General features: G+C 41.7%; 1 protein-coding gene across 4 annotated transcripts in view; it reads right to left on the bottom strand.

Moving 5' to 3' along the window:
• The window catches only part of LOC133404385 (palmitoyltransferase ZDHHC5-A-like), a 115,166-nt gene that overhangs the window by 67,317 nt on the left and 32,360 nt on the right, over positions 1-15,489 (bottom strand). For all 4 annotated transcript variants that reach the window (XR_009768820.1, XM_061680222.1, XM_061680220.1 and 1 more), the window contains one exon: positions 5,329-5,501. Coding sequence is in view for 3 of the 4 variants with exons in the window: in XM_061680222.1 (XP_061536206.1) it covers positions 5,329-5,501 (173 nt within the window). In the remaining variant the exon portion in view is untranslated. The remainder of the gene's footprint in view (positions 1-5,328; positions 5,502-15,489) is intronic.

The following is a 15,489-nucleotide window of genomic DNA, read 5'->3' as shown; positions in this document are numbered from 1 at the left end:
GAGTTTCCTCCGCAGGGTGTCTGGGCTCTTCCTTAGCGATAGAGTGGGAAGCTCGGCCATCCGGGAGGGCTTCAGGGTAGAGCCGCTGCTCCTCCACATTGATAGGAGCCAGATGAGGTGGCTTGGGCATCTGATTAGGATGCCTCCTGGATGCCTCCCTGGTGAGATGTTCCGGGCATGTCCCACCGGGAGGAGACCACGGGGACGACACGGGACACGCTGGAGAGACTATGCCTCCAGGCTGGCCCGGGAACGCCTCGGGAGCCCCCGGAAGAGATAGATGAAGTGGCTCGGGAGAGGGAAGTCTAGGCTTCCCTGCTAAAGCTACTGCCCCCGTGACCCGACCTTGGATAAGCGGAAGAAAGTGGATGGAAATGGATGATGGACCTTTGAATGGATGATGTACCTTTGATTTGACAAATAGAGCTTCTTTTTAACTTTTGTTGCTGACCGTAGTTAAATAATCTGGCCAAGTAACTACTACTACTACTAATATTATACTCTGTGAGAGGCTGCGGTGGGCATGCACGGTAGGTGTGTGCAAATGATTGACAGGCTATTCGGTCACACCTCTCCTGTCACTATACTCACTGATTGGCTTTTCTTGTCTCCCAGTTGTAAAATAAGCATTAGATTGGGCCAGAGAGTGGTGATTTTTTTTCCTCCAAAAGATCATTTTAATAATATTCTGTTGTCAGGTCATGCAGGCAGTTTTAACATATATGACAAAAGTGTTGGTTTATTAAAATGGCAAACTCACCCTTTAATGTAGACCCCTCTTCCATTTCTCTTTCAAACCATCTGTGTTCTCAATCCAGAATGTGTATATTTCTGGCCTGAAAAGAGTGGTGTTTCTCTTTTAGGTGCAGGTAGACAGCTGAGTCTTGACCTGAAGAGTTAGCCGTTCTATGTTGTGTCCAGATTGTTTTTCAGGGTATGGGGTGTTCGGTGTAGCCCAAAGTGTAGCGGACTCCCCATACCCAGAAAAACAATCTGGTGGATGCTGTCAGGTGAAGTGAGGAACACACTGATGTATATACAGTATTAGGGAAACCAAGCAACGACTGAGCAGGTGCATGTCACAAGTTTCCTGTCTTCGGGTGGCTCCACAACCACTTTTTCAACTTGAAGAGGCAAATTCAACCTAACGACTGCTGTTGGCAGGGAGAGGCCTCTCTGCAATGCACCTTAATGACTGTCGTTTTGGATCCCAAAAGAGTGAGAGACCATTTGTGATAAGGGGTATGCTTCTGACTGAGGGGATAAGAAAAGTTGGGTTTCCACAGCAACACTCAGGCTAGTGCTTTCCTATCCTATTCTATTCTATTCTATTCTATCCTATCCTATGCATGAACTGATGAAGCCTGCTTACAGCATCAGTGGAAGGGACAAATTTAAGCTGTGATGATTTGTGTTAGGAATACTAATACACATACTGTACCTACTAGAGTATAGCTGGGCATGAAAATAATGATTTTTACTTGAAATCTGGAATGACTTACTGAGCAGGTTAACCAATTCAACACAAATGATTCAGTATACCTCTGTGGTCTGCTGAACAGTTTATTTTATACTGCTATTACATACTGTCCAAACAATGAATTAGAGAGGGAAAAAGAGATGTGTGCTGGCTTTCACACATTTATGTTTTATGTCATGCTCTATTCTTTCATGTCACAATATACATCGCAGGGTTAAAAAAAATTGCAATGTAATTTTATACTCATACCGTGCAGCTCTATTTGTGTATGTTTTACTTTTTATTTCAGTTTACTTATTTTTTTTTGTGTAGACCATTCTAAAAACATTTAATATGGAAAATTTTGTTTATTTCCATAATTCCATTCAAAAAGTTAAACTTTCATAGATTATAGATTCAGGGCCCACAATTTAAACATTTCAAGTATTTGTTAGTTTATTTTTACATAATTTGGGCTTCCAGCTCATAAAACACACAAAATCAGGAATACAAAAAAATAGAAAACTGTGAAGAAATCAGCCCATATTTTGCATGCCACAAATGTTTTAAACTGAGTGTCACACACAATAATCATTTTACTAAACTCAAAGCACCTGCACAGGTTTGCCCAGGTGTCATTAAATTGCTTCAGTTTGGTTCGATTGTCTCAGTTGGGTTCAATATGGGGAAGACTGCAAACTTGACAACTGGCCAGAAGACCATCATTGATACCCTCCATAGGATGTGTAAAAGTTCATAGGTAAGGAGGCTGGCTGTTCACAGAGTGCTGTGTCCAAGCATATCAATGGAAAGTCAGTCACAAAATGTGGCAGGAGAAGATGCACCAGCAAAAGAGATGACCGCGGGCTTCAGCGGATTATCTAACAGCAAAGCTTCAAGAATCTAGCGGAGATCCGGAAAGAGTGGAATGAGGCGGGGGTCACAGCTTCAGAAACCACCACATTCTGACGCATCCGGGAGATGGGTTACAACTGTCGGGTTCCTTGGGTCAAGCCACTTCTGAGCATGAGCCAACATAGGAAGCGTCGCAACTGGGCCAGGGAGAAGAAAGACTGGACCGTTGGCGTCCTCTTTTCCAATGAAATTAAAGTGTGCCTTTCATTCGGGAATCAAGGTCCAAGGGTTTGGAGGAAGACGGGTGAAGAACAGAACCCAAGCTCCTTGAGGTCCAGTGTGAAATATCCACAGTCAATCATGATTTGAGGTGAAATGTCCAGTGCAGGTGTTGGTAAACTCTTCTTTCTTAAATACAAGTTCACCGCAACGATCTACCAGAATTTTTTAGAGGACTTCATGATTCCTTCTTCTGAGGCTCTGTATGGAGATGTGGATTTCATCTTCCAGCAGGACCTGGCCCCTGCCCATACTGCCAAAAGCACCAAAACCTGCTTTGATGCCCATGCCATCACAGTGCTTGACTGATCAGCCAACTCGCCGGACCTAAACCCCATTGATAATCTATGGCGTATTATCAAGAGGAAAATGAGGGGCACCAGATCCAAAAACATAGAAGAATTAACAGCAAGCATCAATGAAATCTGGGCTTCCATAACTCCCAGGCAATGCCAAAGGCTGATTGCCTCAATACCACGGCACAAAGGGATTCCCAACCAAGTATTGTAGATTAACAAATCGTTTTGAAAGTACCGTATTTTGATTGATTTAATGTGACCCTGATTTATTTTATTTTTTTCTACAAAAACTGAAAAGCAAATGTAATTCCTTCATAGTATTCTAATTTTCTGAATTCCTAATTTTGTGGATTTTATGAGCTGGAAGCCCAAATAATGTCAAAATAAACAAATAAACACTTGAAATTGTTTGAATTGTGGGCCCTCAATCAATCTATGAAAGTTTAACTTTTTGAATGGAATAAGGGATATAAATAAACCTTTCCATGATATTCACATTTTTTGGAAAGGATCTATATAGCACTTGCTAAGATGAAGCTGTGTTTAAATGTAGTCTATAAATAAACTTAACTTACAATGATGGTAATAATTTCATGAATAAGGATCAAGTGTTACTGTTCTGAAAAAAGGCCACTTTTATTATTATCAAAATTTATTAGGCAGCTAATTGTTACACGGCAGCTTTCACTACTTAATGTTGTATAAAACACTCTTAAGGCCTTTAAGTGTTGCCCTCTGCATTGACGCGATACTCTGTGTCACGTTAAAACGCGTTGATGCCCCCCTCAGCACACATACAATGAATGGGAAAGTCGAGTGCGTCAGACGCTTTGCCAAGTGCAGGTTGAAAAGGTATTTATAACACACAGGTATTGGCTATTGTTACATGCACTTATACATGTGTGGACTTGTGTCGTTACTCACTTAACATTGAAAAACACAGAGCAAATTTATAATCCTGTACACGCACTTCATCTTCCACCAACTGCACCGCAGACTCCACTCCTGCAGGCCCTGTGATGTTACCACCCATGCACAAATCACATGAACTGGACTACTTCAATAACAATAATACATGAACAGGGAACTAAAACATGCTGAAGGTACCCAAATTTAATGGAATGACCCTTTGTAGGGCCCTAATGAAAATACTTCCAAAAACCTTTATGTCAGTCTTTTCCCTTGAATACAATAGTTGTGTGGGGGTGGTATTAAAAGAGTGCAAAAGTACATATAGGCAAGGGGACATGATTAATAAGTACACCCTACAAAGCAAATCTTTCTATTGTGACAAAGGCATTCTATTCTATAAAAAAGATATGTCTGCAACATTCAAGCAGCAAACAGAGCACGTCTGGTTGTCGCTCTTACTTTGAAACTCAAAATTGCCCCACTTCCGGTGGCGGACTCCAACTTGATTATCGCCAAACGGTGGCACAGCAAGTTCACTATGAACATTGCATCTGCACAGATCACGTAAATTACACTCCTCAAACAATAAGATTGTACAAATATATACAATATTTAAGGCACTTAAATTATAAAGATGAACATGTTTCCTGAAATAATAAATAACTTTGTGGCCAAAACTACAGTCTCACTGCAGACAGTAGATCAGACAGCCGACACACAGCATGAAACAGAGGAGACTTGAGGAAGCATGCGTGATTTTATGTGAGTTTTATTTGAGGGGGCAAGACGTTTATTTCAGGGAGCCGTGCCCCCTTTTGCCCTAGCATACAGCCAAGCCCCACAATGCATTGTATGAGTGAAGAGTGAGGCAGGAAAGATTCCGTTCAGACATGGATAAATAATAGTAATTTTTAGGGTAATTAAAATGTTTTGAGTATATCTGTATACGCTGAACAGTTTTTCTTTTCATTTATTGTTCTGACAGTTCAGGTCCCTTTTTAAACAACACAAAATACCTATTTCTGTGCACTTTTAAAAAAAAAAAAAAAAAAAAAAAAAAAAAAAAAAAAAAAAAAGCCTATATTTGGCAGATACTGTATAGCATTCATTTGTATGTTGGTCCATGGCCCTAGGAAAGCTATTCGACATCAACATTTAGGTTTTTTATTTTCAATTATTCATAATTTATTACTTTCAGAGTTGTGGAATGCAGAAACCAATTTGTGCACTTTTCTGCACTGCCAATTTGAGATTGATGTCCTGTGTTTGGAAAAAGGGATGGAAATTTAAAAAAAATTGTTTTTTAACCAATTTATCGATTAATTGAAAAAAAATGATCAACTGATTAATCAATAATAAAAATTATCATTAGTTTCAGCCCTAGCCCAGAATAAGGATTATAATATAATAAGTAGAAAACCAATTGAACCATGACAGACATATTCATTTCGAGTTAAATTGTCATTTGAAATTCAACAGGCAAGGAACACATATAGGAAAGGCCATTCATTCATTCAAGGATACGTGACAATCGCATTCAGGCGATCAATGTACTGGTGATGATAGAGGATGAAGAGCAACCCAAAGCCGAACACAGCCATGATGTGGGCAGTCAGTGAAAGGAGGAAGATGAAGAAGTATCGGTAATTCCTCCTGCCGATGCAGTTATTGACCCATGGACAGTGGTGGTCAAAGTCCTGTGCAAGCAAAGAAAACAGCTCTGAGATCAAGCTCTAGACACCATAGAAATTTGACAGATATCGATAACTTTAGAACTTTGGAACGTTTTATATGACAATATAATCTATTAAAAACAAAAAAAACAAAAACTAAAGTCGTGGTTCCATATTGGTATGATATGCTTTTTTTGTAAATCCCCAATATATGTAGAACACACAAAGGGCTAGAATTTCTTTCTCAAGGCCTGCTGTCACAAACAAAAAACATGAAACAATAATACAATCATTTCTTCTCCATTTATACATAGGCTTTGTTGTTTGAAGCGGTTATATCGTAGTCAACCATATATGCGTTGACATACACGTAGTCTCGCGCACAAAATAGTTGATAAATAATCAATAATTGACATAAAAGTAGCGAGGGGCATTTAGATCATTGTAACGGAGTAAAACTACCATTATTTCTTAACAGCAGAAGCGGCAGAAGTGGTTTTTTTCCTGGTCTCGTCAACTCCTGTAACTTATCCAAAGCAGTTCCTGAGTGCACAGGCGGAACCTCAGGCCGACGCGCTCGCATGTAATATTCAGAAATTACATCTGTGTGTGGAAGGTGGATGTGTGGAATGGATCCAGCTGCCAGCGTTCAAGGAGTACGGAACAGCTTATGACAACATCGAATTCTCACTCCTTTCGGTCTGTCTTCCTGCTCTGCTTGTTCCCACACAAAACACAAAACACAATTCTCACAAATCTCTCCTTGTGCACGACAAACAACTACCACACACCATATTATCCCCTTATCACTCATGTTTGTTTGCTACCCATCTATGTGCCCTGGCTTTGCTGTACATAAATATATACATCTTATCACCCTCTTTAAATAACATTTATTAACACAGTACCATAAAATAAAATTAAAATAAATAAATAAGATTATGGATTATATCACTAAATTTAAAACAGACCTCCTCCTATGACAGGAAAAGCACCTCATTGAGTCATAAAAAAAATGCCTCATTGACTATCAATTCACTCAGGCTATTTTGGCTTTTTATAACAGTAGAAAAAGAGGATCTCAACACTAGTTCATAAAAGACTAATTTTTACAGTAAATAATACAGTCGCGGCTCCAGAAGGCCGAATGATAATTATACAGGCTACAATATTTAACAAACTGTCAATTGTCAATATATACGCTCCTAATAAAGATCACCCAGCCTTTTTTCGCACGCTTATTTTCTCACTTGCGTAACTTGTCAGCCAATTCGACAATTATCATGGGAGGCGACTTTAACCTGATGCTAAATCCCCTAATATATCACTCAAATCTCAAAAATAGCAATCGGCCACTATTAGAGCAGTATATGGACAACAACAAAAGGCTAAAAAAAAAAAGTACAAAAAGAGAATACCCATTTTTCTCGTCGGTTCACCACTCTTTCTCGAGAATAGATATTTTTCTCTCAAACAATTAGGCAGCTCAAATTACTACCTCCAAAATACAGCCAAACATCATCTGTGACCACGCACCAATTTCTCTCTGCCTAAAAATTGAGTCAAATCTGGGACCCCCACCAATATGGCGCTCTAACATGTCCATATTGAAAGACCCGGACTTTGATTCACTTGTGAGGAAACAATGGGACGATTTTTTTAATTTTTATTTAATGGCTCCCCGACCTTATCCCCATCTCTGCTGTGGGAAACCGGGAAATCTGTAATGAGAGGTTGAATCATATCATACTCTTCGTACAAGAAAAAACAATAACTAAATGTAGAAAATGAAATTGAGGAATAAATTAAACATCTCACAGAAGAATATACAATTAATCCGACAGATACGCTGAGAAACGAACTTCAAAAGGCAAAACATCAATTCGACGTCATATAAAAAACAACAGAATTTCTACAATTACAGTTAAGATACACTAACTTTGAGTACAATAATAAATCAGGAATATTTATTGCGAACCAACTTCAGCGCAATAAAGAAAAATCATAAATTACAGCCATTCAAAATACACACGGGAGCTGTACATCGTCACCGCTAGAAATAAATGAAATATTTTACAATTATTATAGCAGCTTACATGTATCTTCGAGCAACCCAGACCAAAAAGAAATTGAAACTTTTATTAAAGATCTAAACTTTCCTCAATTAAATACAGCAATGAAAGACAGTCTTGATACAGCTTTAACCATCACAGAATGATGCATTAAAAAATATGCAATCGAGAAGAACGCCTGGCCCGCAAGGAATCTCTGTCGAATTCATTAAACATTTCTGGCCAATAAACTTGTGCCTCTATTTTTCAGAACAGTCAAAGAGATAAATGATAAAGGTCAAATAAGTAGTCATATGAACACAGCTTCAATTAAATTACTACTAAAGTCAGGCAAAGACCCCACTCTCCCGGCTAATTCTCAGCCATTACCACTGATTAACGTAGATTAGAGATTATCTCAAAAAGCGAGATTTGAAATAGCCACTTTGGAGACTCATTTATACATTGGATAGAAAATTGATACAAATCGCCAAAAGCGACAGTCACCACGAAAAGTATCACATCACAAAGTTTTACTCTACAAAGAGGAACCAGACACGGGTGCCCACTTTCACCAATGCTATTTGCAATATTTACCTCTTGCTACCGCTAATAGTGCTCATATTAAAGGCATCTGCTCGCCAGTGACAGAACACATGTATGCTGCTGATATTCTTCTTTATTTACAGGAAACCAAGTCATCTCTTCAGGCAGTCTTCAATTTCATTCCAACATTTTCACAAATATCAGATTAGTAACTGGACAAAATCAACAATACTCCCAGTAACAACAAACTCATGGAATCATGCAGATCAAATCCCAGATTACCCCATTCATACAGGAAACATTAAGTAGTCATTCATTTATTCATTAATTTCCCACACCGCTTATCCTCACTCGGGCATGCTGGAGCCTATCCAAGCGGACTTCAGACGAGAGGCTGGGTACACCCTGAGCTGGTTGCCAGCCAATCACACGGCACATATAAACAAACAACCATTCGCACTCACATTCACACCTACAGACAATTTAGAGTCTTCAATTAAAGCATGCATGTTTTTGGGATGTTGGAGGAGACCGGAGTACCCGGAGAAAAACCCATGCAGGCACGGGGAGAACATGCTAACTCCACACAGGCAAGGCTGGATTTGAACCCAGGTATTCAGAACTGTGAGGCAGATGTGCTAACCACTTGTCAACCGTGCCGCTTGAAACATTAAGTATTTAGGTATTAATATTTTGCCAAAACTCAAAGAGCTAACCAATCTAAATAACACAATCTCATCTGATGTAATATGCTGGAAAAACTTGCCAAGATCACCACTGGGAAGAATAGCCACAATAAAAATGAAAACGTCACCTCAAATAAATTATTTATTCTCAATGATTCCAATTAAGACCACATTTAAATGGTTCCAAACATTAGATTCTGCCGTAATACATTTTTATTCAAAAAATAAGAAAAATAGAATTAGTTTATCCACTCTTCAGAAAAGTAAACAGGAGGGAGGCCTAAATGCTCAAAACTTTAATATTATTGAGCTAAACAATTACAATACCTTATGAAATGGATGCACCACAATGAGCAGGATCATTCTTGGCTAGATTTGGAACAGATAGAGTGAAATAATATCAAACTCTCAAAACTCCCCTTTATTTCTACAAGTCTTAAACGCCATAAATGTTTCAATAACCCAATAATTGCATCCACCTTCACGGTTTGGTGGAAAAGTGGATACAGGGTCTAAATTAGCTCCCAGTGTGCTCTTCCCAATCTGGCACAATCCAGATTTCAAGATTAACAATATACCCCTTTATTTTAGCACATTGGAATGCAGCCATATGGGGGGCACAAGCCAGTGCAAACTGTAGGCCAGTCCCATGCCCGGATAAATGCAGAGGGTTACGTCAGGAAGGGCATCCGGCTTAAAACTTTGCCAAACGAATATGAGCGTTCATCTAAAGAATTTGTTGTGGCTCGGGTTAACAACGTCCGCCCCCGGCACAATTAACCTGCAGGGCAACGGTGGAAATTCAGCTACTGTGGGTCGAAGACAAAGGAGAGGTGGAGAGTGGGTTCTTCGGCAGAAAGAGAAGAAGGAAGCACACAGCCTACAATTGAACGTGGGGATTTTGAAAGTTGGGACTATGACAGGAAAATTTCGGGAGTTGGTTGACATGATGATTAGGAGAAATGTTGACATATTGTGTGTCCAGGAGACCAGGTGGAAAGGCAGTAAGGCTAGACGTTTAGGGGTAGGGTGGAAATTATTTTACCATGGTGTAGATGGGAAGAGAAATGGAGTCGGGGTTATTTTAAAGGAAGCATTAGCTAAGAATGTCTTGGAGGTAAAAAGAGTATCAGATCGAGTGATGAGGCTGAAACTTGAAATTTAGGGTGTTATGTATAATGTGATTAGCGGCTATGCCCCACGGGTAGGATGTGACCTCGAGCTGAAAGAGAAATTCTGGAAGGAGCTAGACGAAGTAGTTCTGAGCATCCCAGACAGAGAGAGAGTCGTGATTGGTTCAGATTGTAATGGACATGTTGGTGAAGGAAACAGGGGTGATGAAGAAGTGATGGGTAAGTACGGCATCCAGGAAAGGAACTTGGAGGGACAGATGGTGGTAGACTTTGCAAAAAGGATGGAAGGATGGATGTGTACACTTTTTTCCAGAAGAGCCAGGAAAATAGGGTAACCTACAAGAGCGAAGGTGAAAGCACACTGGTGGATTACATCTTGCGCAGACGATATATTCTGAAGGAGGTTACCGACTGTAAGGTAGTGGTAGAGGAGAATGTGGCTAGACAGCATAGCATGGTGGTGTGTAAGATGACTCTGGTGGTTGGGAGGAAGAATAAGAAGACAAAGGCAGAGCAGAGAACCATGTGGTGGGAGCTGAGAAAGGAAGAGGTATGCGGAAGACTGGACCACTGCAGCCAAGGTGATCAGAGAGGCAGGCAGGAGAGTACCTGGTGTATCTTCTGGCAGGAAAGGAGAAAAGGAGACTTGGTGGTGGAACCTCACAGTACAGGAAATCATACAAGGAAAAGAGATTAGCTAAGAAGAAGTGGGACACTGAGGACCGAGGAGAGGAGAAAGGAATACATTGAGATACGACGTAGGGCAAAGATAGAGGCGGCAAAGGCCAGAAAATAGGCATATGACGACATGTATGCCAGGTTGAACACTAAAGGAGAAAAGGATCTATACAGGTTGGCCAAACAGAGGGATAGAGATGGGAAGGATGTGCAGCAGGTTAGGGTGATTAAGGATAGAGATGGAAATTTGTTGATTGGTGCCAGTACAGATCTGTTCCTTGACAGATGGAAAGAATACTTTGAGGAGTTGATGAATGAGGAAAATGAGAGCGAAGGAAGAGTAGAAGAGGCAAGTGTGGTAGACCAGGAAGTGGTAATAATGAGTCAGTGGGGGAAGTTAGAAAGGCAGGATGAAAATGAAATGAAAAAGAGGATGACAAATGGAAAGGCAGTTGGTCCTGATGACATTCCTGTAGAGGTATGGAAGCATCAAGGAGTGGTGGCTGGGGAGTTTTTGACCAGCTTGTTCAAGAGAATTGTACCGGGTGAGAAGATGCCTCAGGAATGGTGGAAAAGTGTGCTGGTGCCCATTTTTAAGAACATGGGTGATCTGCAGAGCTGTGGGAGCTACAAAGGAATAAAGTTGATGAGCCACACAATGAAGTTATGGGAAAGAGTACTGGATGGTAGACTCAGGACAGAAGTGAGTATTTGCGAGCAACAGTTTGGTTTCATGCCTAGAAAGAGTACCAAAGATGCATTGTTTGCCTTGAGAATGTTGATGGAAAATTACAGAGAAGGTCAGAAGGAGCTACATTTTGTCTTTGTGGATTTAGAGAAAGCCTGACAGACTACCCAGAGGAACTGTGGTACTGCATGCAGAAGTCTGGAGTGGCAGAAGTATGTTAAAATAATACAGGACATGTACGAGGGCACCAGAACAGTAGTGAGGTGACACTCTTGAGCCCTTTCCTGTTTGCAGTGGTGATGGATAGGCTAACAGATGAGGTTAGATTGGAATCCCCGTGGACCATGATGTTTGCAGATGGCATTGTGATCTGGAGTAAAAGCAGGGAGCAGGTGGTCCTCCTTAGAAATATGGAGGCATGAACTGGAAAGGAGAGGAATGAAGATTAGCCGAAGTAAGACAGAATATATGTACATGAATGAGTGGGGCGCGGGGGGAGAGTGAGGCTACAGGGAGAAGAGATAGCAAGTGTGGAGTACTTTAAATACTTGGGGTCAACATTCTAGAGCAACGGTGAGTGTGGTAAAGAAGTATAGAAATGGGTCCAAGCAGGTGGGAACGGGTGGAGGAAGGTGTCAGGTGTGTTATGTGACAGAAGAGTCTCTGCTAGGATGAAGGGCAACAGTTGTGAGGCCAGCCAAGATGTACAGATTAGCGACAGTGGCACTGAAGAGACAACAGGAAGCAGAGCTGGAGGTGGCGAAAATGAAGATGTTGACGTTCGCTCTCGCAGTGACCAGGCTGGATAAAATTAGAAATGAGCTCATCAAAGGGACAGCCATGGTCAGATTATTTGGAGACAAAGTTCGAGAGAGCAGACTTTGATGGTTTGGACACATCCAGAAGAGAGAGAGTGAGTATATTGGTGGAAGGGTGATGAGGATGGAGCTGAGAGAGAGCGAGGAAGACCAAAGAGAAGGTTGAGGGAATGTCATGAGGGAAGACATGAGGGCAATTGGTGTGAGAGAGGAGGATGCAGGGCTTACATGGAAAAGGATGACACGCTGTGGTGAATCCTAACGGGACAAGCCGAAAGGAAAATAAGATGTTAGCATATGGGAACAACGTGGAATTGACCACCTAATATATTATTTATATATTTAATATTTGAAAATATTTTTACGACATGTTCCAAGAATTTAAAATTGTTCCAAGAATTTGTTCCAAGAATGTTCCAAGAATTTAAAATAACATGGAAACTTCTACTTCAATACACTAAATTAAAAGCAGAATACCAACAATCCAGAGCACCGCAGCGGTTCTTAAGCAAATATTATTTTAATTACCTTGGGATTCAGTGGATCATTAAACAGAGGAGATTCAAGAATCTAGCAGCGATCCAGAAAGAGTGAAATGAGGCTGGAGTCACAGCTTCAAAAACCACCAATCAGCCTATCAGATTTAACTGCCGGCACGGTGGGCGACTGGTTAGAGCGTCTGCCTCACAGTTCTGAGGACCGGGCTTCAATCCCCGGCCCCACCTGTGTGGAGTTTACACGTTCTGCCCGTACCTGTGTGGGTTTTCTCCGGGCACTTTTTGGGATGTGGGAGGAAACCTCCCACATCCCAAAAACATGGATGGTAGGTTCATTGAAGACTAACTTGCCTAGTTTAATTGACAACTCTAAATTGCCTGTAGGTGTGAATGTGAGTGTGAATGGTTGTTTGTTTGTATGTGCCCTGCGATTGGCTGGCAACCCGTTCGGGGTGTACCCCGCCTCCTGCCCGATGATAGCTGGGATAGGCTCCGGCACGCCCGCGACCCTAGTGAGGAGAAGCGGCTCAGAAAATGGATGGATGGATGAAATTTAACAACTGGACTTGTTGCACAAGTGGTATCCTATCGCAGTTCCACGCTGGAATTCACTGAGCTCATGAGAGCGAGCCATTCATTCACAAATGTTTGTAAAATCAGTTTGAGTTGATACACGTGGCCATGGAAGTGATTGGAACACCTGATACTAATTATTTGGATGAGTGAGCAAATAATTTTGTCAATATAGTGGATCAACAGTGGGCAGCCATAGATATGAAGCCTAGATATCCCAGAACCCAGCTAACTGACGTGCCTACGTAGCGGCCTTGTTGGGGAGGTCATCGTTCCCATAGAAGGCACATGGAATATGCTGATAACTTTGATACTTACTTTCCCAAGCATAGCGTTACCGTCGGCATGGAGCTCACGTCTTCCGGGTCAAGGCAAAGCCATAAAGCAAGTTTGAAAGGCAAAGCCACATAAAGCAAGTTAGAGGAACAAAAATTATGGTTGGAGATCAGAAAAAGGCTCGTTTTCTGTTTTTCCAATTTCCAATTTTCAAAGTAGAAACGGGAAACGAGTCTCAGTTGGGTTCAATATGGGGAAGACTGCAGATTTAACAAGTGGCCACATGACCATCATTGATAAGCTCCATAAAATGGGTAAGCCACCAAAGTTCACAGTGAAGGAGGCTGGCTGTTCACAGAGTGCTCTGTCCAAGTATATCAATGGAAGGACAAAATGTGGCAGGAGAAGATGCACCAGGAAAAGAGATGACCATGGGCTTCAGCGGATGATGAAAAACCACCACTTTCAGACGCATCCGGGAGATGGGCTACAACTGTCGGGTTCCTCGGGTCAAGCCACTTCTGAGCCAGAGCCAACGTAGGAAGCGTCTCAACTGGGCCAAGGAGAAGAAGGACTGGACTATTGGCCAGTGGTCCAAGGTCATCTTTTCCGATAAAAGTGTGCCTTTCATTCGGGAATCAAGGTGCAAGGGTTTGGAGGAAGACGGGTGAAGAACAGAACCTAAGCTGCTTGAGGTCCAGTGTGAAAAATCCACAGTCAGTCATGATTTGGGGTGCAATGTCCAGTGGATGTGTTAGTAAACTCACCGAAACAGTCTACCAGAATGTTTTTGAGGACTTCATGATTCCTTCTGCTGAGGATCTGTATGGAGATGCAGATTTCATGTTCCAGCGGTACCTGACCCCTGCCCCTACCGCCACAAGCACCAAAACCTGGTTTGATGACAAAGCCATCACAATGCTTGACTGGCCAGCCAAGTCGCTGGATCTAAAGCATTCTTTGGAAGAGACGACCAGAACCCTTCCTAGAGCTGGCCAGCCGGCCAAACTGAGCAATCGGGGGAGAAGAGCCTTGGTGAGAGAGGTAACGAAGAACCCAAAGATCGCTGTGGCTGAGCTCGAGAGATGCAGTCGGGAGATGGGAGAAAGTTCTAGAAAGTCAACCATCACTGCAGCCTTCCACAAGTCGGAGCTCTATGGCAGTGTGGCCCGACGAAAGGCTCTCCTCAGTGCAAGACACATGAAAGCCCGTATGGAATTTGCTTTAAAAAAAAAAAAAAAAAAAAAAAAAAAAAAAAACACCTGAAGGACTCCAAAATGGTGAGAAATAAGATTCTCTGGTCTGATGAGACCAAGATAGAACTTTTTGGCCTTAATTCTCAGCGGTATGTGTGGAGAAAACCAGGGAGTGCTCATCACCTGTCCAATACAGTTGCAGCAGTGAAGCATGGTGATGGCAGCATCATGCTGTGGTTTTTTTTTCAGCTGCAGGGACAGGACGACTGGTTGCAATCGAAGGAAAGATGAATGCAGCTTCTCCAGAGTGCTCAGGACCTCAGACTGGGCCGAACGTTCACCTTCCAAAGAGACATTGACCCTAAGCACACAGCTAAAATAACAAAGGAGTGGCTTCAGAACAATTCTGTGACTGTTCTTGAATGGCCCAGCCAGAGCACTGACTTAAACCCAATTGAGCATCTCTGGAGAGACCTGCAAATGGCTGTCTTTTTTTGTCGCGAAAGCTTAATTTCAACATTTGGCATTCCATGTTCCTTTGGATTACACGTAGTCTTTGAATAACTTTGGCATTCGTAGTCCAAGTTTCACTACCGTAAGTGCGGACTGAAAATGCTTGTCCACCAACGTTCACCATCCAACCTGACAGAACTGGAGAGGATCTGCAAGGAGGAATGGCAGAGAATCCCCAAATCCAGGTGTGAAAAACCTGTTGCATCATTCCCAAAAAGACTCATGGCTGAACAGGCTCAAAAGGGTGTGTCTACTAAATACTGAGCAAAGCGTCTGAATACTTACGTATTTCAGTTTTACTTTTTAATAAATCTGCAAAAATTGCAACAATTGAACTTTTTTCTGTCAATATGGGGT

The sequence above is a fragment of the Phycodurus eques genome, chromosome 6 (assembly GCF_024500275.1).
Source record: "Phycodurus eques isolate BA_2022a chromosome 6, UOR_Pequ_1.1, whole genome shotgun sequence".
Lineage (NCBI taxonomy): Eukaryota > Metazoa > Chordata > Actinopteri > Syngnathiformes > Syngnathidae > Phycodurus > Phycodurus eques.
The sequence above is the reverse complement of the archived record's forward strand: the minus strand, read 5'-3'. Positions and strand labels throughout refer to the sequence as shown.